General features: G+C 43.9%; 1 protein-coding gene across 2 annotated transcripts in view; it reads right to left on the minus strand.

The window, feature by feature from the left end:
• Window positions 1-269: 269 nt before the first annotated feature.
• THBS4 (thrombospondin 4) overlaps window positions 270-23523 on the minus strand; it is a 54604-nt gene continuing 31350 nt past the window's right edge. For both annotated transcript variants that reach the window (XM_036764296.1, XM_036764306.1), the window contains exons 10-22: window positions 21976-22128; window positions 18284-18388; window positions 17598-17705; window positions 17242-17401; window positions 14268-14386; window positions 13300-13352; window positions 10102-10295; window positions 8517-8695; window positions 5805-5853; window positions 5453-5649; window positions 3337-3509; window positions 1363-1502; window positions 270-493 (exon numbers count right to left, since the gene is read on the minus strand). In XM_036764296.1, the coding sequence (XP_036620191.1) occupies window positions 432-493; window positions 1363-1502; window positions 3337-3509; window positions 5453-5649; window positions 5805-5853; window positions 8517-8695; window positions 10102-10295; window positions 13300-13352; window positions 14268-14386; window positions 17242-17401; window positions 17598-17705; window positions 18284-18388; window positions 21976-22128 (1692 nt within the window). In that variant the 3' untranslated portion in view covers window positions 270-431. The remainder of the gene's footprint in view (window positions 494-1362; window positions 1503-3336; window positions 3510-5452; window positions 5650-5804; window positions 5854-8516; window positions 8696-10101; window positions 10296-13299; window positions 13353-14267; window positions 14387-17241; window positions 17402-17597; window positions 17706-18283; window positions 18389-21975; window positions 22129-23523) is intronic.

Consider the following 23523-nt stretch of genomic DNA (forward strand, 5'->3'; position numbering starts at 1 on the left):
ACAAGTCACTTCACCCTGTTTACCTCAGTTTTTTCATCTGTCAAATGAACTGAAGAAGGAAGTGGCAAACTACTCCAGTATCTTTGCCAAGAAAATCCCAAATGAGGTCATGAAGAGTCAGATGTGACTAAATAACTCAACAAAAACAACAAGAAAATGAGAACCCACTGAGATTTGGACTTAGATCCCTGGATTCAAAGTCCAGAGTACTAACCAGAGCACCATAAAATAGCTGAGCAGCTCCTAAATTATGTCTGGGTCACAAGATGTTTAGAAATGACTTAATCTCCTTTTTATTGTCACATCCATAAGAAAAGTCTTGAAATATTTGCAGTGCTGAGATAAAGCTGTGGCAGGTACCGAGATATGTAATGTTTAAAAATATATTGCTTTAGTCTTTAGAAATGAAATTGTGGTTTGTTTCCTCTTGCTCAATTATCTATACGATCGAAATTCTGAGTCTGAAACTCTTGAAAGTCCTCGGGAATGGTGTCTGCAGGAAGAAAATGAATGAAAGGTTATTGTGGTTCCTGTAATTCTGTCATTGCAGTTTATGAGGGAGTCTATAGAGGGCACTGTTGAGCACATGGAGAGGGCTCCAAGCCATCTCTGCAATTTAAGTCACACCATGAATTACATGTTTCCTTCACCTGCCTGGGTCTCAGTCTCTTTGTTTCTAAAATGATGAAGTTGAATTAGATGGTCTCTGAGGTCCCTCCCTGCTCTCTAGCTATTAGCCCGTAAGTACGTAGGTGGGTTTTGGTTGACATAGGAGAAGGAAGAAGTGTGACTGAGAATTAATCACATGAATCTAATGGCCGAGACCCTCGCATCCTCAGATCTAAATATGACTGAATTCCCCATTGGTTCTTATGCTAAAGAAGTCCTATCCAGAAGCCTTAATCCATTGGTTCTCTAAGTCTTATCCGGGGACCCTTCAGGATTCCTGATACCCTTTCTGGGGATCTTTGAGGTTAAAATTATTTTCTTAATAATATTAAGATTTCTAATATGGTAAATATCAATAGATTTAACCTACACATACCAAAGTTCTTTGGGCAGGGGGTCCTCAAAATATTTTAAGAATTTAAAGGAGTCTTGAGACTAAAAAATGTTTGAGAACCGTTGTCATAACTAACTTAAGACTTCAGGCAAAACCCATTCATTTCCAAGGTGCTTAATTTCCTCATCTGTAAAGCATGAAAAGTTAAGATCAACATTTGCTTCCCTTACAACAGGGTAGTGAGGTTACTGTGAATTGGCATTACATAAATATTTTGAGCTTTTTGGAGGAAGGCACAGCATTAAACAAGTCAATGGTCATTTGGGATAACAGCAATAATAATTTGGCAGTAAGTTTACCATTGCAGCGGTATTTGAGGTTGGACCAGATGATGTTCTCTTGAGAGAAGCAGAAGACGCCCAGTCTTCCTCCACGCATGGTGGTGTCAATGGTCACTCCTGAGTCGGCCACCAGTTCGGAGCCTTCATAGAAACGTACCCTGCAGAGAACACAGTCATCGGGATCTTTCATGAGACTTCAGAAGGGGGATGAGTGGTGCTGACCCCTGGCCAGCAATGGGGTGCTGACAGGCCCCCAGAAACAGGGACGGGCACAGAATCACGGACACAAATGTGGCAGAAGGGGCTTGCCATCTGGGGACGTCCCTGGAACTTTCTCCCTCATCACTTCCAGCTTTCAGGACTTGTAGTTCTTTTCAAGGCTCAGGTCAAGAGGCACCTCCTTCAAGAGGTCATTCTTCTGCACCGCCTTCCCCTGCCCCATCACTGTGTATTTATTTGCTGTATATCCTGTATTTTCTAGAAGACATAGTGGATGGGGTCCTGGGGAATCAGGAAGAGCTGAATTTGAATCCTCACTCAGATACTTAGTAGCTGCGTGACTTTGAATAAGTCGCTTAACCTCTTTCACTCTGAGTTTTCCCATCTATGGGGATAATAGTAGCAGCTACCTCAGTGGATTCCTGTGAGGACCAAATGAAATAATATATGAAAAGTGTTTTAAACATTTTAAAGCCATATATCAATGTTAGCTATGATTATGCATGTTTTATGTTTCTTTGGTAGAACATAAGCTTCTTGAGGACAGGGATTGGTTTCCTTTTGTATCTGTATTCCTGGCACCTATCGTGGCACTTGACACACAGAAGATGCTTAATGAATGCTTCCCCCCTTAGTTATGGCTTTGATTGCCCCATTTGGTGATCGACCAATCAGTCAGTCAATAAGCATCCGTTGACCACACTGGGGCAAGGGGCACAAAGTGGGCCTTCAGTCAACTTGGGGATCAGTCCACCCTCGCCCCAGCCTGCCATCTAGCAGCTTCTTACTTTAACTAATTATTCTGGTTAACTAGTGCTAAACTCATTGTTTTCATGCTGCTGAAGGAAGATGAATGGTTTCAGTGCCCTCTAAATTTGACACCCTGGGACAAAGCCCCAGTAACCTCACCCTAGGTATAGCTTTGGGAGCAATGTTTCCAAATGCTGTGGTTTGGCTGTGGGCTCAGGATGCTGGAGGAACAGGGAGATAGGGTATAAATTAAAAAAAAAAAGATCCTCCACTGTCTCCTCTTCAGACAGTGTTATGGCAGTGAGCGCTTATCTATGCAATGTGATTATGAAGTCATGATGCAATCTATCTAGCAAGTCTCTACTTGGTATCCCATAGGTGTTGTCCAGAGTTCTCATTTTCTCATGCCCTTTTGAATAATCTCAGCCCCATATTGAAACACCAAGTCCAGAGCCAACCTGGAACTTCAGTCTGTGCCCACATTGGCCTAAGATCATAACTGGAGACTGGGAAGACTTCCTGTTGCCTCTCTCTTAGAACCTGTAGCTTGTGTAAGAACTGTTAACCCAACAAATCAGAGGAATTTGGATATAGATGGGCCCTGAGAAGTGAAGATACTAGAAATGCACAAGAGCATTTCCACTTAATCTAAATTTGATAGGCATTTGTCAAACACCTACTATGTGCAAGAAACTTTGTTAGGAACTGGAATATAAAAACAAAACCCACAATAGTCTCTGCTCTCAAGGAGCTTACATTCTACTAGATGGCATTTGTTTTTTTGTAGGGGGTGAGGCAGGGCAATTGGGGTTAAGTGACTTGCCCAAGGTCACACAGCTAGTAAGTGTGTCAAGTGTCTGAGGCTGGATTTGAACTCAGATACTCCTGACTCCAGGGCCGGTGCTGTACTCACTGTGCCACCTAGCTGCCCCTGCTAGATGACATTTGAAGACCAGGAAGACAAAGCCAAGTCCTGCAATTATAGCCCCTTCTCCAAGAGCTTTCTATCCTTCTTCCTCCTACCTGATGTAGCCAACCTGGGGCCGGTGCTGCAGGAACCATCGGTAGGACACCTTGTCTTTCCAGCCGACGTTTCTCGAGTCTTTCCACAGCAGCCTCACCTGGTCGCTGGTGTCCCCAGTGTGCCACAGGGAGTTCCTGAGGTGTTCCCCTGGTCCTGTCTTTGACTTGACAGCCTGATTAGAGATGTAACGAAATTACAAGATGGAAGGCACTGCATACTTTCTCGCCTTCCCTTGAGAGTCCTGTGAGTGAGGAGGTGGGCATGAGTCTAAGAGATCTGAAGTCAAGCTTATAATCAGACTACCTTGTTACCAGATGTAAGAAAACTCAAGCTATATAAACACCACTTGTGCCATATAGTGGATAGAGAGGGTTGGCCTTGGAGTCAGGAAGACCTGTGTTCAAGACCTGCCTCTGATTCATACTAGCTGGGTAAGCCTAGACAAGTCATTCAGTCTCTCGGTGAACCAGGCAAGTCTCTAAGGCTATATAAGCTACAGAGGAGGAGGAGTTGCTGAGTTGCATCCGTGGAGGGAGATTCCACACTGGGTATTGTACCACATCAACGAAATCATGGGAAGGGGGAGGGAGAGGAAGAAATTTAAATGCTGTTTTGTCTCATGTTATCCTAGTCCTTTTGTAATAAATATTGAGCAATTCTAATCTATACCACTGGGCAAGGGAAGGGGTGCAGTGAGTACAGCACCAGGCCTGGAGTCAGGAAGACCTGAGTTCAAATTCAGCCACAGGTGCTTGCTAGCTGTGTGACCCTGGGCAAGTCACTTAACTGATCTTTGTCTCAGTTTCCTCGTCTGTAAAATGGGGGTGATGATAGCACCTCTTTCCCAGGGTTGTTGTGAAGATCAAATAAGATTATGATTGTAAAGCATTTAGCACATAGTAGACAGTATATAGATGTTAGCTAACACCATTCTGTTCTTCTCTGCCTATTAATTACACGCACACATGAACCAAGGACCTTATTAAGATAAAGAATTTCTGGTTAAATGGCAACAATGTTACTTCGTATATGTTTTATATTTATTTGCGTACTTATTGCGTATATTTATTTGTGTCTCCCCAGGAGAATGGAAGCCCCTTGAAGGCAGGGGCTGTTTTTGCTCTTGTCCTTCTAGCCTTAGTACTTAGTACAGTGGTGCTGGGTAGGGGTACTTAATAAAATGCCTGGTGAATAATGTAATAGAGTGACAGGCGACCTGGCAATCCTTACGAATTTGTGCTAAATGAGTCGTTCGCTTCAATTCAATTTAACTAGTAACTGTTAAATACCTGCTTTGTACGAAAGTACTGTACTAACAAGCAGTAGCAATACCAAGGCCAATACAATACAGACGGTATTTGCCTTTGTGGATTGGTCCACAGACTTCTACTTAAAGTGATTTTTAGCTAATGTGGATTTGCCCGGGGAAGGGAAGGAGAGAGGCAGGATGGGGCTCGTTGAGGCCCAGGGCCAACCATGTGGGGCCTGGTCAGAATGGAGAAGAAGAACGGGCTGGGAGCAGACATCTGGGGGCTGGACATGGACCCAGAGAGGACGGGTGACATATGGGGACTGCAGATGGATGAAGGACAGACATGAATGGAGTGGGGCAAAGGTTTCCTCTCTCCTTGGAGAAGGTGTCAAGCCAAGGCCCAGTTTCTTTATGGAGGTGTTGATTTCTCCATATCCATGTTCTTCTGCTTTCACTTGGAGGGTTTTTTTGGGGGGTGGGTGGGTGGGAGGCCATGAGGGCAGGAGCTGAGAGACATAATACTGTACAGTAAAGTTAACATAGGTGTTTTTTTCAGAATGTGGATCTCTTTCAGAATTATCTATGTCAAGTCAAATTTGCAATTCTAATTTACACAAAGCTAGAGCTGTCTGTACAATCCTTTTTTCTTAAGGTGTTCTTAATCTAGTAGGAAAGGAAAGGCATATACACAAGTAACTATGAAAAGAGGAGAATGTGCTAACTCTGTGTGTGTGTGTGTGTGTATGTATGTGTGTGTGTGTGTGTGTGTGTGTGTTTGTGTCTGAGCTGTGTGTCTGGTGAGGGGACAGGAGGCCCAGGCCCACATTCTCATCCTGGGGAGGAGGGCAGTGAAGGACTGATACCTTGAGTTGAATGCCTGGCTCTGCAACAGCCCGGAATGGTGTGGCTTGCCAATAGGTCTGTTCTGTCTGCTTCCACATTACCACATAGAAACTGGAGCTATCTTGGTAACCAAAGATAAAGCCAGCATAGTCATCATCTGTCTGAGTATTCACATGGAAGGTGCCTTCAAAGTCAACGCCATTGAAAGCTGTGTACCCTGAAGAGAGAAGAAACTGTTTTTTTAGAAAAGGATTGAGGAGAGAGGGAAAATACATACATCTACTCAAATGTCATTAAGAGACGTTACTAGAATTTGGGCATCACTCAATTGAACTTTACTACACCTGGTAGCCACCACCCTTCTGGACTTACCAACGGCCAGGCCAGGATCGCTGTTCATTGTCTGTACGATTTCCATGCCCTGCAAAGGAAGATTCAGCTAGTTGAAAGCAATCCTAGAATTGATGGGATGAGCCCATGGAAGTCTGTAACTCCAAATACCATATTGTCGTATTGGCATGTTGAGATTTAAAATACTGTATGCCACTGAATTCGCCCCTAAAGCTATTTCAATGACCTCATTAAGGACTCTGCCTTAGTTCAAAGAGAACGGATAATGACATGTAAAAATTCATACAACAAATATCAAGGATTCCACAGGACTGATGATAAAGAATGCTGCCCACCTCCTGACAAAGAGGTAGGTGATGGATTAATATGCAGAAAAAGAAACGTTTTTGGACATGGCCAACATGGGGAATTTGTTTTGCTTGACTATGCATATTTGTCTCAAGGGTTTTGTTTTTCTATTTTTTTCCAGCGTGGAGTGTGGGGAGGTGATTGGGATAAAAAATGCTTGATAATTGAAAAAAATAAAATTCACTTTAAAAAACCAAACATACCCCTCTTGGGGTGATCCAAACTTGTCATTTCATTAGTATAGGTAGGAATGAGAAAAAATATCTATAATTGCTCTATAACTAATAATCTTAGAGAATTAGGGCAAGGAGAGGTTTAATGACTTGCCAGGGTCTCACAGCCAGTATGGGACAGAGGTGAGATTTGAATCTAGGTCCTTCTGACTCTGAGGTCAGTTCTCTAACCACTACACTGCAAAGACAAAACAAAAGGATGCCAGCCTTCAAGCAGCTTACATGCATTCTAAGTGTATGTGTGTTTGTGTAGGGGGATGGTTTACAACACAGATAAGGTACAAGGTAAACAGAGGGGAGAGAGAGCCTTTACGAACAGCAGTGGCACTCTGTAGGCTGTGGCACCTGAGCTGAACCTCGAAGGAAGCTATAGCAGAGGTGAGAAGGGAGCCACTTCCAGACACTGGGGGTGGGAGTGGGGCAGCCCACGTGAAGGCATGATGGGAGATGGGAAATGGAAGGCTGAGTTTGGAGAAAAGAGTTAGAAGCCAGTAGAGCGCATGAATGGGAGTCATAAAAAAAGCAGCCTGAAGAGGTGGTTTGGAGCCAGATTGTGGGTGCCGGGTGGAGGGGTTTGTATTTTACTCCTGAGCAGTCTGGGATTGTTCAGAGTGCCCCATAGGTTCTCTGGTGAAATCCATCCCATTCTCTCCTCCTCCTGATCAGAGATGGGCCCTTCCTGTCTAAGAGATGGCCTGTCCGGTTAACCCAGGGGAGCAAAAATAGCCTGCCGCAGAAGCACTTATTAGCCTTAGTTACGGAATTCAACTAATCAGATCTCTCTCCTTTTTATTTGCTAAGAAAACTACCAGCCCTTAAATGTTTTTAATTGCTTAGTGACTCAATTATTCCCTTTTGCTACAAATAGTTCTGCTATAGTATTGCTCTAAGTCCCTGGAACTCTCTCATCTTCCAGATACTGGCTGGAGGACCGTAGGTTTGTACCTCAAAGGGACCTGAGAAGTCATTTACCTCAACCGTCTGATTTGACAGATGAGGAAGCTCAGGCCCAGAGGAGTTCAGTGACTTGCTTAAGGTCACACAGCTAATAAGTGGCAGAGCTGGATAACACAACTACAGGCCTATACCCGAAAGTCATAAAAGAAAGAGAATGAGCACGGTATGTATAAAAATATTCACAGAAGCTCTTTTCATAGTAGTCTCTGATTGGGAAGCAAGTGGGTTTCCTCCTGTTTTTAAAGAATTTAAAAGATTAAATTCTATTATCTCCCTAAATAAATAAATGATCAGACAAATAATAAATTATCTAAATTATTTAATAATTTAATAAATTGCCTTGGTATATGTATGGTGGATGGTATATGTATACTATATTGGTATATATAGTGTATATATATATATATATATATATATATATATAGTACAAGGTATCTACCATCTACCATTTTTATATATATACATATATACACATATATATGTGTGTGCATATGTGTGTATATATGTATATATATAGTATAAAGTATATTATCTACCACCTACCATTTATTTATATATATATATATATAGTGTATATGTACCATCTACCATTTATACATATATATACATACATACACACACACACACACACACACACACACACACACACACATATATATATATATATAATATATGTATAGTATAAGGTATACCATCTGTATGCACAGAGCTCTGGGCCTGGAATCAGAAACACTCCTCTTCCTGAGTTCAAATCTGGCTTCAGACACTTACTAGCTGTGTGGCCCTGGGCAAGTCACTTAACTCTGTTTGCCTCAGTCCCCTCATCTGTAAAATGGGCTGGGGAAGGAAATGGCAAACCACTCCAGTACCTTTGCCAAGAAAACCCCACATGGGGTCACAAAGAGTTGGACACCATTGAAACTGACTCAACAAGAACACCAAGCTGAGGCAGACAGAGTTAAGTGATTTATTTGCCTGGGGTCATACAACTAGTAAGTGTCTGAGGCCATATCTGACCTCCTGTCTCCCTAGCCCAGTGCCCTACTTACCTAGCCTTCTGCAGGTAGAAAAATGAAAAACTGTCATGTGACTCTGGCCATGCTACTCAGCCTCTCTGAGTTTCATCTTATTTGTTCATTGACAAACACAGCATATGTGCGGCCCATCCTCCCAATAAAACGAAGCACAAACTCACCTGGTTCAGAACCACCCAATTAGGATCAATCTGGGCATCACCTTCAGGGTCCAGGACAACCGTCTGGTAGGCTCTGAAATCTGTCAGGGTGACCTCTGCATTCTCAGGGCAGACATCGATCCGATCAATGACCTGGTCTTGGTCAAAGTCTGTTTCACAGATATCTCCCACGCCATCACCTGGATGCATCAGGGAGACGGGAGAAAGGTTTGGTGACACTAGTCCCCACTCATCCTTTCAGATAAGGATAAAGATGAAATTAGACAGTAAGAACAGAGAGCCCTTCCTGAAGTCCTAGTCTCATTGTGTGGCATCCCAATAGCTGACCTGTTTTCAACTTCCAGGCCAAAGACGAATCCTTCAGCAGGAACTGCCCGCCGGTGGCAGGTGTCTCTATCCCATCACCCCACTGAGGAATTAGCTTTTTTAACTCTTGGAAAAAAACAACTGGGGATTGCTGAGAGATCCAGCTAAACATTCATGTTCCATCCTTTATTCAGGGCTTTCCTCAAACTGGATATACTATGAGACCCTGAATGAAGAAGGGGACACAAGTATTACATCTCGCAACCTTAGCTGGCATATCTCAAAGTTTTCCGGGGCCATTTCGTTTTCCCAGTCCTTCCTTAGCTGGGGTTTGGGGACTCCCCAGTAGGGAAGGTGGCAGAGCTGGCAGTGGACTCCTTCTGAGGCTGTCACCTCTGATCTCCTCAAGAACCACCTCATCTTCACTTCTACCCTCACTTCCCTCCATCAAGGCCTCGGTGATGTCAAAAGCAGTAGCTCTTCTCTCTTTGTGCACATTGTATACAATATTATATTCTATTTTTTTCTCCACACCTAGGTATATCTATAGCGCTGGACTCCTCTCTCCCCTTTTTACTGATCTCTGTGGCTCAAATCACAGAGATCCCAATGCAGGTCACAGCAATACAGAGAAATAAGCTTAGTTATGAAAGCAGCATAACTGAGATGAAAAAGGCACGACCACATTGGCCTGGGTACCCTTGGAAGAGTGAGTGTGTTGCTTCGTATAATAGGAAAAAAACGTGAAGGAGGTGAGTGTGGACTGAAGAGTGGATGAATAGACAGTAATGGAATCTCTTTGCTCCATTAAGAAACAATGAGAAATTCATGGAAAATGATAAATATCAGAAGAACCTGATAAAGCAAGAAGTAGAACTTAGGGAACAATGTGTATAGTGACCACAAAAACGTGAATGAAAACAAGACTCGAATGAATGCTGTGTAATTGTAATGACCGATCTTGACCCTGGAGAAGAAATAAGGAAATGTCCCATCCTCCTTTCTTAGGACTGGTCAGGGATTATAGGTATAGGTGAAAGCTGCTGCTTATGCTATCACACATGGTTGGTTTGGCTTAAATATTTTTTTCTCTGTTAGAATCCAAGGCTCACTGAGTGGGGTGGGTTGGTTTATGTCTAGAAATTATTTTGATGTGACAACAAAGGGCATCCGTGAAACTTCATTTTGAAGAACAGAACATTGGTGTGCTGATGGGTGACCGTGTCCGTGTGTCTGAGTATTTCCCTATGACCCCGTCATAGTGGTTCTGTTGTCTTACGATTGAGATCTTCCTGGGTTGGGTTGGGGACCAGTCTGCAGTTGTCAGGGCCTGGAGGGACGAGGTCTGGGATTCCATCATTGTCATCATCATCATCACATTCGTCTCCCAGCCCGTCCTTATCTGTGTCCAGCTGGGAGCTGTTGATGACGGTGGGGCAGTTGTCGGTGCTGTCCTGGTGTCCGTCTCCATCGCTGCAGAGAGATGACAGGGAGGGGGATGACAGAAAATAGAATAGACCTTTGTGGCCACTGTGGCTCATTCTCCTGACTTGTTTTGAACACATTATCTTGAGAATGCTGTCTCAGGGTGGGGTCTAGGGCCAACTGTGAGGGATGAAAACTAGTTAAGCGATAGCACGGAGCTTATAATGAAGTTTTTCTCTTTGGCATTTGCCTTTTTTTGCCTATTAAGACAAAGACTTCAGTTTTGCTAGGATACAAATCACTGTTATTTCCTGCTTAGAACTTCCCTTTCTTGCCTTGAAAAGGGATCATAGGGATATCAATTTTGATCTGGAAGGCACCTTAAAGACTGTATAGTCCAACCATCTCATTTTACCAATGAAGAAACTGGGGCTCAGAAAGATCATGTGACTTAAGGTCACACATATATTTAAATGGCAGAAGTGGGATTTAACCCTGTGACCTCTGACTGCAAAGCCCCTGCTCTTTCATTAGGAGTCATTTCTGTGGTTTTTGTAAGCAGACCTTGACTAGCAGCATCTATTGAATGTGTATGGTCAAGAAAGGGTCAAGAAAACACTGGATTCAGCATCAGATACCCTGGGAAGGAAGCCCTGCTATTGACTACCTGTTTTGACTTTGGCTAAGTCACCTGCCATCTGCGAGCCTCGGTTTCCACAGTAAAAGGAGTCCATCAGACTAGATGTGTTAGGAGACAGTGGAGAAGGTACTCACTGGCTCTGGAGTCAGATAACTTTCATTTAGATGCCGCCTTTGATATCTACTACCTGTGTGACCTTGGGCATATCAATTCACTTCCTTCAGCCTAAATTTCTTCATGTACAAAACGAGGGCTTTCAGCTACATGACTTTGAGGCCCCTGGCCAGCTTGAGAGATCAGCTTCTATGTTCCTTTACTTCAATTCTACTGTTCCTCCTACAAATCCCATGATTTCATGCTAGATTGAGAGAAGACAAGATCCTTGGCACAGTGGATGGAGTGCTGGACCTGGAGTCAGGAACACCTGAGTTCAAATCCAGCCTCAGACACATACTAGCTGTGTGACCCTGGGCAATTCACTTAACCTCTATCTTTCTCCATTTTCTCATCTGTAAAGTGGGTTGATAATAATAGCACCTACCTTCCAGGGTTGTTTTGAGGATCAAATGAGATAATTAAAGCACTTTGCAAACCTTTAAGTCTGTATCTATATCTATATATCTATATATCTTTCTCTATCTCTATATCTATCAGTCTATCCATCTATCCATCTATCTATACTAGCTATGTTATCAAACATACAGAGATGAATGCTGTAGGGAGAAAATGACAAGGTGAATGATGACCCTATACCGTCCAAGGTCACTTTAATTCTGAGGAGGCAGATAGGGGTTAGCCCTGGTCTAAAGAATTTCTTCTTTCCAATGATTCCCAGGGTTCAGGTCCACTGCAAGGTAAGTCTGGACTTCCTCTTTCATTCAAGAAATCATAAAATTGATCCTGTCTCTGAGGGAGCCTTCCCCACTGGGCCTGATCTGAGGCAGCTAATGTCCATTTTGTTCCCGCATTCCTACCTTGGTCCTAAACCAGCCCGCAGGGTAGAGGGAGGAGGCTGGGGAGGGGAGGCAGGGAGCCACTAAAAGCAAGATGAAGCTGCTCATTGCCAGATCCTTTTAGCAAGTGAGGAGGAGATATATGGATCTGGAGAAGGGAAAACCACTCCAAACAATCATGAATCCACATGGCCTAAGTGATGGAATTTCCTGTCCTGAGGTTGTTTTAAAAACTATTAGGCTGGGCTATTTCCATCACCAGCTCTTCTATATCTTGAAATGGTTTTTTGCAAAAATAAGGGATTTTGTTTTCTCTGGGTTTGGAGGTTTGTTAGAATTAAAGTATTAACTGGATGAATCACATTCGCAATACTTACAAGTTAGTGTGAAAAGATGCTTTAGGAATTCAGAAAATACATGACTTGGTGTTCTTGCCACATATAATGACAACAGTAACTTACTTTATATATCTCTTTATGTTTGACAAAGTGTATTCCTTCCACAATTATAATGCAAGCTGCTCTAAAAAAGGCAATTGCTATAAAGTTTTCTGGGCAATGACCCTGACCCTAATCAACCTGAGCCTTCTGTGTGGGCCCCGTGAATGAAGACAGGGAGGCTCCATTTGCGAATGTCTCACCGATTACCCCTCTTCACTCTGTAGACCCAATGGAAATGAAGAATGACACACAAATGCAAAGTGGTATTATGGCCTAGCAGGGAATGGAGGGAATTCACTCCCTCACTTGTTCCTTTCCTGGCTTCTGTAAAGATTTCCCAAGGAGGTAGAAAGGCTAAGACTAGAAAATGATTTTAAGTTCTTCTAGGGAAGAGACTGTGATATTTCTGTCTTCATTTTTCTCTCTGCCTCACTCTCTGCCCCCCACCCCCTTACCTCCACCTCCCTTTCTGCCTCTTTCTTTCTCTCCACCTCCCTCCCTCTCTCTGTGTCTTTCATCCCTGCCCCCCCCCACCTGTCTCCCTTCCTCCTCCCTTTCTCTCTCTCTGTCTGTTTCTCTCTCTCTCTCTCTCCTCTCCTCTTTCTTTCCCCAGCCAAAAAAATTTTCTCCTAATCAAATCCATTTAATGAAATCCTGAGGTTAATGAAACAGTAACTCAGACACATTCTGCACTGTTTATGGTACACTGAGATTTCCCTTCAGCAAAGAGAACAGACTCTAAACCTCTTGCACCGGAGTTTCTTTTGTTCACCTGGTCTATGGCGCATCATGACAGGGACCAAGCTTGCCTCAGAATTTTTAGGGCTGCTTATGAGGTGTCTAACTTTTCCTGACTTCGGGCTGGGCCCAGAGACTCATTGCCAGCTCCCTACCATCAGGAAGCATCTCAAAGCAGGTTGGCTGCAGAAAACTTGGAAAACTAACATGTTCTTCCTGCTTTTTCCTTTCTTTTTCTTTTCCTTTCTAAGCTGTTCTTATAGCTGGGAGGTGTACTATACCTGTCCTGATTGGTGTCACAGGAGTCCCCGACCAGGTCATTATCCACATCGGACTGTAAATAAAACAAAACACTGTTAGCACAGGGCTTTTTCATTAAGAATGTTTTCCCAAATCTAAGCCTGGCCCGGCATTAAGTCTGGGAAATGATATATCTAGAATCGATACTGGGTAAAACTGCAAAAGGACAACACCATATTGGTGTAGGCACGTAGTTGGATTTTTTAAAAAAATCTTTTAAAATATCAAGCTATGAGGCTCAGCTACCCACACACCAGATGAGCTAATTATAAAAGGGCTGCAAGGTAGCTGGGTGGTGGCTGGGGGTGCTTTGGAGTCAGCCACCAGCCCTGGCACAGGGACCGACACCCAGCAGCGGCAAGGGAGGACAGGGCCAATGGATCTTGCATCGCCTTTATGTTTGGAAGGGATCCAAGGTGATGAGTCAGTGTTCGCCTATGGCTCCCTCTTCTTCAAGCTTTAAAAATAAAATGCTGCACCATCCCAAATTATCTAGTCAAAGAGGGGGAGTGAGAAAGGAAACTTAGCAAGTAAGCGACGGGCTTAATCAGAAAGGTCCATGTGTGGGCCCTGCTGGGGGAGAAAAGGAGCCTGGGGGTGAAATTCCACATCTCCTTTTCATTCTATCCGAAGGGATTCTGGTTGATTAGTAGGAAGGTCACTTCCCTGAATGAACAGGCCATTGCCGGCCTACCTTTCAGGGAGGGAGTAATGAGGACCAAATCGCAGAGGGCTGCAGAGCTTATCTGGTTCTATTCTTCCCCCTTTGAAAACATGTGCGTTTCATTGTTCAGAGCTGCCAGGAAGCAGGTGAAGGGAGATGTGCCCAACGCGCTCTTGGGTTTTTCCTTTGATACTGGTCCTAAATGAATCTCTGTACAGAGAGGTTATGCATAGGGGCTTGGATTCCCTAGGACTGTTCTCACTCAAGCACTGGCGCCCTACTGACCTGGTTAGGGTTGCTGACATCAGGACAGCTGTCACAGGCATCCCCGACGCCATCATTATCTCTGTCCCTTTGGTCACGGTTGGGAACTTTTTGACAGTTGTCCAAAATATTCTTAATTCCTGGGGAAAAGAAAGTCTTTGCATCAGCTGAAATGACTTCAGGGTTAAGAAATCTTAGGGGTGATCTAGTCCAACGTCCTTATTTTACATCTGGAGAACCTGAGGCCAGAAGAAATGAAGTGACTTGCTAAAAGTCACAGACAGAAAGGGGCAAAGTCAGGATTCGAATCCAGGTTCTCTGCCCACTGTCCTACAACGCTTTTTGGTATTTTCTAAACTGCTAGAGAGATGTGTATAGCATGATGACATTTCATCTCATGCTGAAAATTGCACGTGACCCAAGTTATGCCCTGGTGCCAGAGAAACAAGTATAGTCAGAGACAGCAGGAGGCAGTGGGAGGAATGTTAGATATGGAGTCAAAAGAACTAGGTGAGAGGCCCAGCTCTGCCACTGACCAGCTGTATGATCCACAGCAAACTGAGCCTGTTTCCTTGCCTACAGTTTGAACTCAGGCCTTCCTAAATCCAAGCCTAGCAGCGTTGCCCTCTGTATTACTTAACCACCTCAAATCACATGTTAAATTGCTGATGACCAGTTCTTTGAAGCACTTACCCTTAACGGTTAGAAAAATGTTAATTACTCTTTATTATTATACATCTAATCAATGATTTGAGTGATGCAACCAGATGGGATTGCTCTGATAGTCAGATGAGTCAGCCCTGGAATGGAGGAACTCATGGGAGACATCACATTGCATGGGAAAGTGCATTAGGCCACAAGTCAGGAAAGACCTGGCCCTGGCACTAATCAGATGTGTGACTGTGAGAATTTACTTGCAAATATATCCAGACAAGGAGTTGTGAGGTTTTTAGACAAGTCACTTTACCTTGACGAACCTCAGCTTTCCCATCTGTTGAGTGGGACCATTTAACTAGATTATCTCAAAGTCTCTCCCAATTCTAAGGTGTAAGGTATCCAGAGTATGAGAAAAGTTTGAGGTCACTCTTAGGTTGTGTCTTGGAAGTCAAGGGCATGTAGTGAGAACCAGGGCTCATGGTGTCTATAAAGGTTCCTATGAGGTCATCGAGGGCTGCTTGAGGGATCTAAAGTTTCCTGGGCTTTGAACAACCTCTTCTAGACCTTGTGAGACTGCACTCTTGGGGAATAAATAGCAGGCTAGATTTTATGTAACTACCTTTACTTCGGTGATCCACATTTTAGGCCTGTAACAAGAAAATTATTCAGGGGTAGACTAACCCCTCCACTTCTCATGGTGATGGACTACGTGGAAGAATGTCCGCAGATGAGATAGCCTGGCTGTTTCTTCTCCATAATATTAATACAATTTATCCTTCGTTGGTATCTTACAATTTACAGAACACTTTTCTCTCCAATAATCTTAGGAGTTGGGTGGCAGAAGAGTTATGATCCTCATATTACAGTACAGTGCCTAAGGTCGGAGAGATGGTAGGTGATGCACTTGGGACTGGAACCCAGGCCTTCGATTCCAAACCAAGGGCTCTCTCCAATGTACTCTATTGCTTCTCTGTGTACCTCCAGGCCATCTGAAAGATGCCTAACTGTCTTCTGATGTAGTTTAAACCCAAAGACATTCCATTAATATTATGATTCCATTTTTGCCCAAGGAGCCTCTTTCTCTAGCTCCTTGAAATAAATACCTCCACTACCCACTTTATACATCAGTCAAGAAGTTCAATACCACCTGTTGACCCATTGCTTGGAACATTTCTTAATGTTTCAAGGGCATAAACACAGTGAACGCTGTTAAATAGAAGGCTATAATATGAAATTTCCTTCTTTAAAAGCAGGATAGAATCATAGGATTATTAGATGTGAAAGGGACATTAAAGACCCTGGAGGCCACCTCCCTGGTTTCATTCAAGGCTCATCTCAAGAGCCACCTTCTACATGAAAAGTTTCCTGATCCCACTAGCTCTTAGTGCCTTCTATCCCACCCACAAATTATCTTGTATCTACTTTTGTCTCTGGGCAGCTAGGGGGCACAGTGGATAGAGCCCTGGGCTGGGAATCAGGAAGACTCATCTCGAGTTAAAATCTGGCCTCAGACACTTACTGGCTGTGTGACCCTGGGAAAGTCACTTAACCCTGTTTTCCTCAGTTTCCTCATCTGTAAAATGAATTGGAGAAGAAAATAGCAAACTACTCCGGTGTCTTTGCCAAGAAAACTCCAGATGGAGTCACTAAGAGTTGGACATGACTGAACCCCACCCCCACTATCATGGCTTTGTCTCTATTTTGCCTGTATATGCCTATGTATATAAAACAGCACATTCATACACACACACACACACACACACACACACACACACACGAATGTGTTGTTTCCACTGGTTAGATTGTAAGTTCCTTGAGAGTAGGGATTTTTTTTTGTCTTCTCTCCACAGTGTGGGCTCGTGACAGATTCATCTGTGGAAAGGATGTTGACACAGATAGTTGCCCTGATGAGGAGCTGCCATGCTCTAGAAGGACATGCAGCTTAATATCCCTAGGCGCTTAATAAATCATTGTTATTATTGATTGACCTATGGCCTTCCTCCCTCCGTACTGAAGCATAATAACAATTGCTAACGTTTATAAAGTGCTTAAAGGTTTGTAAATTACAAATATCATCTCATTTTATCCTTACAACGATCCTGAGAGATGGTTACTACTATTACCCTCATTTTTACAAATGAGGAAGCTGAGGCAGAGGCTGAGGGATCTGCCCCAGGGTCACACAGGTATTCAGTGTCTGAGCCTGGATTTGAACTTAGGATTTCCTGTTTCTAGGGCCAGAGCTCTATCCACTGTGCCACCTAGCTGCCAGTGGGGGGCTTTAAGAGCAGTAAGATGTATAAGGTTAAAATTCAAGGAACAGATAAGAATAATTAACCATCTCCATCCATGTCATCATCACAGGCGTCTCCTTTTCCATCTCCATCAGTGTCTTTCTGGTCATTATTTAAGACGGTTTGACAATTATCACAAGCATCTCCAAAGATATCTTGGTCCGTGTTTCTCTGGTCAACGTTGTGAGTCAGGACACAGTTATCCTAAAAAAAAACCAAAACCAAATGTAAATCTTCTTGGCCTCGTTATGTGTACCAGGGCTTTCTAAATCTCACAAATGGTGTTTTTATATCAGGCACGCTCTAACGTGAGAGTTGCAGTTCTATGTACGATTCTGCCACAAAACCGCGATCTCCCCGCGTTGCTATTGGGCACGTTCCCTTGCAAGAAAACCCTCACCTGCTCATTGTTGATTCCATCCCCATCAGCGTCTTCATCACAAGCATCTCCGATGCCATCTCTATCCGCATCTTCTTGGCCAGAGTTTGGCACATACTTGCAGTTATCCTAAGTGGGGAAATGACCTAAAATTACACCTAAGATCAGAGCTGTCAGTGGTTCTGGTACTCGGGGCAAATCGTGTCTGAGGCATTGAAAATTAACTTTTAAAGACAAATGTAGCCAAAAAGGAAGATGGAGGGCAGGAAAACTTGGACCTTGGGACCCAAGACCCCGTATGTGGAGAGACCGCTGCTGGGGGAGCCACCTCCACGGTAGGGCAGCACTGGGAAGGAGCTTGCTTTGGGTTGTAGAAGTGCCCTATGACATCCCTATGCTGATAAAAATCACAGGCCCAATTAAAAAAATGATTACTAACTATGCGCTAAGGTTAGCAATTTCTGCTTGCTGTAGGAGTTCACACGCTATCAATGCCTTGAGGCAAACACCAGCTCTGTTTGACATCTGTCTGAAGGACAGACATAATTTCTATGGAGAAGATTGACCTACCTTGTTGTTAATGGCATGTTTGCTCCATTCGAGATGGAATTATAGGGAGGGGAAGGTTCTGCTGAGGCTCTTCCTAGTCAGAATGTGGTTGTGGTTGTGTCAAAGCCATAGGTATTTCCTCCTCCCATCCTACCTACCTTTTTGCAATTCCTTCCGGAGCATGGCAGCTCCTCGTCAGGGTAACTATCAATGTCAACATCCCTTCCACAGATGAATCCGTCGCCAGCCCAACCAACGCCACACTGTGAAGAGAAACTCCATTAGGGATTGAAGGCTGGGTCAGGCAGTGATGCTTAGTGCCGGTTGGCAAACACCCCAGCTCCTGCTCACCCCAACCCTAAGCCCTAGGAATCCAAACAGCTTTACTGTGTGGGCTTCTTGGCCCATTCCCGACTGCTCTTCTGACAGCATACCTGTGGAGCTTAAATCACAGTTACTCCTTAGAACATAACAATCATCTAAATTGATTTTTACCAGAGGAAAACCCTATCAGTCAATTAATCAATCAAGAAAACAACAAGCATTTATTAAGCACCTACTGTATACTTGATACTGGGTTAGGGGCTGAGGATACAACTACAAAGAAAGAAACAATCCTTACATGAAACTTATGTTCTACAGGAAAGATAATAAGAATATATGTGTTTATAGGGCAGCTAGATAGCGCGGTGGATAGAGAGCCAGGCCTGGAATCAGGAAGACTCCATCTTCCTGAGTTCAAATCTGGCCTCAGACACTTTCTAGGCTGTGTGACCCTGGGCAAGTCACTTAGTCTCAGTTTCCCCATTTGTAAAATGAACTGGAGAAGGAAGTGGCAAACCACTCTAGTATCTTTGACAAGAAAACCCCAAATGGGGCCAGGATGTATACATATATTCACATATACATACATGTATTCATATGTATAACTGTACATATATGTGGATGTATATACATGTGTATGTATACATACACATAGAAAAAAATAAATTTAATAAATATAAGTATACAAGACATTCTGGGAGGGAGGGCAACAGCAGTTGGGGTGAAGGTGGGGTCTGAAAAGGCTTCGACCTGAAGATGGTGTTTGAGCTTCGTCTTGGGGAGAAGGATTCTAAGAGGTAAGGAGGGAGAACATTTTAGGGAAAACTGGAGGAGGCCAGTGAAAAGGCAGGAGACAGAAGGTAGAATATCTGTGTGAGGGACAGAGGGAAGGCCAGCCTGGATCAAAAAGTATGGGACAAGGGAGTAAAGAGGTAAAGGACTTTGGAAAGGTGGTTGCTCTGAATTTACCTGCTTCCTTGAACTTGTGATGAACTGCAGAATCATGACGAGTTAAGAGCCAATGTCCTGAGTTAGCGCAATAAGTGTCTGCCTATTAGGGGGCTTCCTCCCCAGCCTCCTAACTTTCTACCTAAGCACAGCCAAAAAATGACAGCCAAGGAAAGAGAGAGAGACTACCAGCTTCGGCAACCAAGCTCTGGAGAGGCCAATGGGTCAAGCTAGGCTGCAGGAGAAGGCCCCTGGAGGGAGGAAAGGGCAGTCAAGAAATGGAGAAGAGTGAAGGTTTGAGATTCAGGGGAAGGGAGGAGGCAGGAGACAAGGAAGAGTAGGAAGAAAATAGTGAAGCTAAGAGGGAAAAAAGAATTGTAGAAAGGCTAGGGTCAAAGGAGAGAGCTGGAGGTCAGAGGAAAAATAAAGAGCCCAATGAAATGGAAATAGAGTGAAAGGGAAAAATTGGAGTTTAGTATTAATTTTTGTGGTTCTTATTCAAATCCAGAGAAGTCAATTTGAGACCAAAGACCCCACTTGCCGGGGACTGTTCCTTTTCAGTCCCCAGAGATGGCTGTTTGAAACGAGGGGATTTTGAGGTATTCTATTCTGAGTGACACTGCTCCCTTTTCCCCCCCATCTGTGCTCAGCTCCAGCCTGGAGTATTCCCCATAGAGGGCACCGAACTCTCAATGGTGCCGCATGGTTCCTGATTTACTTTAATGAAGAAAGAGCCCTCTAGGAACAAATACATTTTTAATGAGCCATTTTTTGGCAGATTAAATTATTTTAGTAGTCACATGAAGCTTATTAATCCTTTACCATCTGCTGCTGCCTCTCATTACAAATTCAAAAACACATTAAAAGTCCCACCACCCACCACCCCAGTGCATCCTCAAGTAGGGCACAGGAAAATGATTTAGCTAGAGAGGCAGCCTGCCTACCTGATTCCTGATTCTTCTGTGGAGAGAAGGCAGCACAGTGAATTAGGGATTTTTTTCCCCCTAATGCACTGACTCCCCCAGTGCCCTGATCTTTTCACAAGATCTCAGGATTAGTTGCTTTAAAGGCTCCCACACTAAGTGCCTTTGCTTGCCCTCCTGGTGAAAATAAATCCCCACATCTCTTGGGAAGGATATGTCAGGGAGGCGGGTGGTGCTTGAACGTGAGCCATTTAAGAGGTCTGCTGACTTAGCCCTTAGGAACCCAAAAGTCCTTGGAAGCCTGGGATTTGGAGAGCAAGAAGGAGCCTGCCTCCGTGCCACTCCCTGGGTTATTTTCAGTCTTTTCCCTTCTGCTGGGTAGGCTTGTCAGTCTGGAATACTGTCATTCCAGGAGACTTTTCAGCTATAAGTCATGTAGGAGGAGGACTGGGGAGGGCTGGCAGGGAGGAAAGGTAATGTTTCCAAGGCATAACAGCGGAAAATGTACTCGATTTGTAGTTGGAGGATCAGGGTTCAAATCCTGACTTACAATTTGAGTGACTTTGGAAGAGTCATCATTTCACCTGGATTAGAGATGAGATGATCTCTAAAGATCCCTCTTGGCTCTAAATCTATGACCCTGGCTGACCCTGGCCTAGGGAATACAATTTTTACCTAGGATGCTGGGGATAGGTGCATTTCCAAAGGTCGGCCGTAAGGTGGCGCTGTGATCCTGCAAAAATCACTCTGGTCCAGGGCAAGCACCAGGTTTTTTATGCTGTTCACACAGTACCCCTACTTAGCAGTTTGGGGCGATTAACGATATTTTAAAAAATTAATGGAGGAACAAAAAGACTTCTCCCTGAATGTTTGGAGTCACTCAGAGAGCCCCAGAAGACTCTCAGTGAATGTGTGTGTGGTGGGGGGGAAGGGTAGCCCTTTTCTTTTGGAGTCAGCCTAGATAAGGAACTGAAGTATTCACTGAGCGTCTCCTACGTTCCGGGCACCGTCCTAAGCAATTACGAACATGGTCGCATTTGATCTTCACGACAACCCGAGGAGAGAGGTTATCCTCATTGTACAGTCGAGGAAACTGAGGCAGACAATGGTTAAGTGACTTGCCCAGGGTCACACAGCTACTATCTGAGGTAGAATTTGAACTCAGGTCTTCCTGACTCCAGGTAAATGTTGCTTACTTGTCCTGATAGACTTCCCCCATTAGAATGTAAGCTCTTTGAGGGCATGGGTTATTCCACTGCTGACTTTGCATCCCTAGAGCCCAGCACATGGAAAGGACTTAAAAACACATGTTGACACTCCATTGTCTATCAGCAGAGTCTTAGGCAGATCCTCTCCCATCTAAGGGGAGCAGAAGGTCTGAAGTTTGAGGACAGCTGAGAACGTTTTCGTTTTTTACTGATTTATTCGTCCATTTCCGTAATTTATTATCTCAGCTGCTCTTTTTGTCAACTGATCTTCTCAAGCGGGCTGGTTTCTTAAACACTTGGTTTTAAGAGCTATCATTTATTTTTCATAGCCATCATGGCTTCACGTTTCACACACTTTGATTAATGTTTTCTTCTTGAGTACCTGCACTCAGAGGGAGCTAGGTAAAGGAAGAATCTCAGAAGTTGAAAAGCCAAAGGATAACTCACCACACAGGTCACATCTCCTTGCCTCTCCTCAATACACTGGGCATTCACACTGCACGGGTTAAGTTCTGGGTTTCTGCAGTTTCGTTCAGTTTTGCATCCCCTGATCTGATCTCCAGTGAAGCCAGGCTTACATGGGCCACACTGATAAGATCCCTGTAAGGAAACCAATAGAATGGTCAATCAACCAGTAAGCATTTATTAGGCACCTGTTATGTGCCAAGCATTGTGCCAGGTGCCTGGGATATGTAGAAAATAAATGAAACTATCCTTGCCCTCAAGGAGTTTACATTCTTAAAAGGAGCCTACATTGGTCGGGATCTTACCCTGGATCCTTAGTTTGTGTTTTGGGGAGGCAATTGGGGTTAAGTGACTTGCCCAGGGTGACACAGCTAGTAAGTGTCTGAGGCTGGATTTGAACTCAGACCCTTCTGACATCAGACCTGGTGCTCTATGCACTGTGTCACCCAGCTGTCCCTGGATCCTTAGTTTCTAAAGTGAAAATAATTCCTTGGATAGGGGGTGTTAATTATCACCACTATTAGCATTGTTTTTATGTGTTTTATAATACTAATGGCTATTATTTGTTTTTTGTTTTTGTAGGGCAATTGGGGTTAAGTGACTTGCCCAAGGTCACACAGCTAGTATATCTGTCAAGTGTCTGAGTCAAATTTGAACTCGGGTCCTCCTGACTCCAGGGCTGGTGCACTACTCACTGCACCCCCTAGCTGCCCCTTTTTGTTTTTTTTTGTCTATTATTTGTATAGATTGAAAAGTTGCTGTAGATATATTCTCATTTGATTTTCATAATAGGAGCATTAAGTCAATTGCATTTCTGTTGAGATGAAGCCTCATCCTTCCTGTTTCATCTAGGCTCCCCAGACCAGCAGTCTGCCTCCTAAGACAATATCTGTGAAAATACCATCCAGTTGTAAGGTGCCATAGGTCAGGAAGATGGGGGGAGAGAGGAATGATACAGCACTGTCTGATGCTGCTTGTGTGGCTTTTTTCTCCATTTACTTTCTTTTCTATCCCTCAGTGGGAAGGGCATAAGGAAAAGAAACATTTATGTGATCTCTGTGGAAAGAACACTGGATGTGGAATTAGGCGCTCAAATCTCAACTGCTATTTAACTCCTGTGTGACTCTGGGTCACTCCTGTGTCTCTCCTGGTCTTGGTTTCCTCAATTCAGAAATAGCAGGCCTGAACTGTTAGGAGGGGCTGAGATTCCCAGCGGAGTTAGGAAGCTTCCCTCCAGGGACGCGATAAAAAAGTAGGTATTCCTTTGTCTGCTAGACATCGGTCCAGCCATCGAAAGAAAGATCTGCAGCTCTGGGGAGAGATGCTGTGAGCTGGCCTGCGGTTTTAGTTAAATGAGAAGGGCTGAATGGGATAAAGCACCTTCAGATTCACCAAATGCTTCCTACAATCTTCTAAAATGATCTTCACAATAGCCCCATGATATGAGAATTATCCCCATCATACAATACAGATTGAGGCTAGTAAATGCCTGAGGCAGAATCTGAACTCAGGTCTCCGGTGACTCCAAGT

Source organism: Trichosurus vulpecula, chromosome 1, assembly GCF_011100635.1.
Source record: "Trichosurus vulpecula isolate mTriVul1 chromosome 1, mTriVul1.pri, whole genome shotgun sequence".
NCBI lineage: Eukaryota > Metazoa > Chordata > Mammalia > Diprotodontia > Phalangeridae > Trichosurus > Trichosurus vulpecula.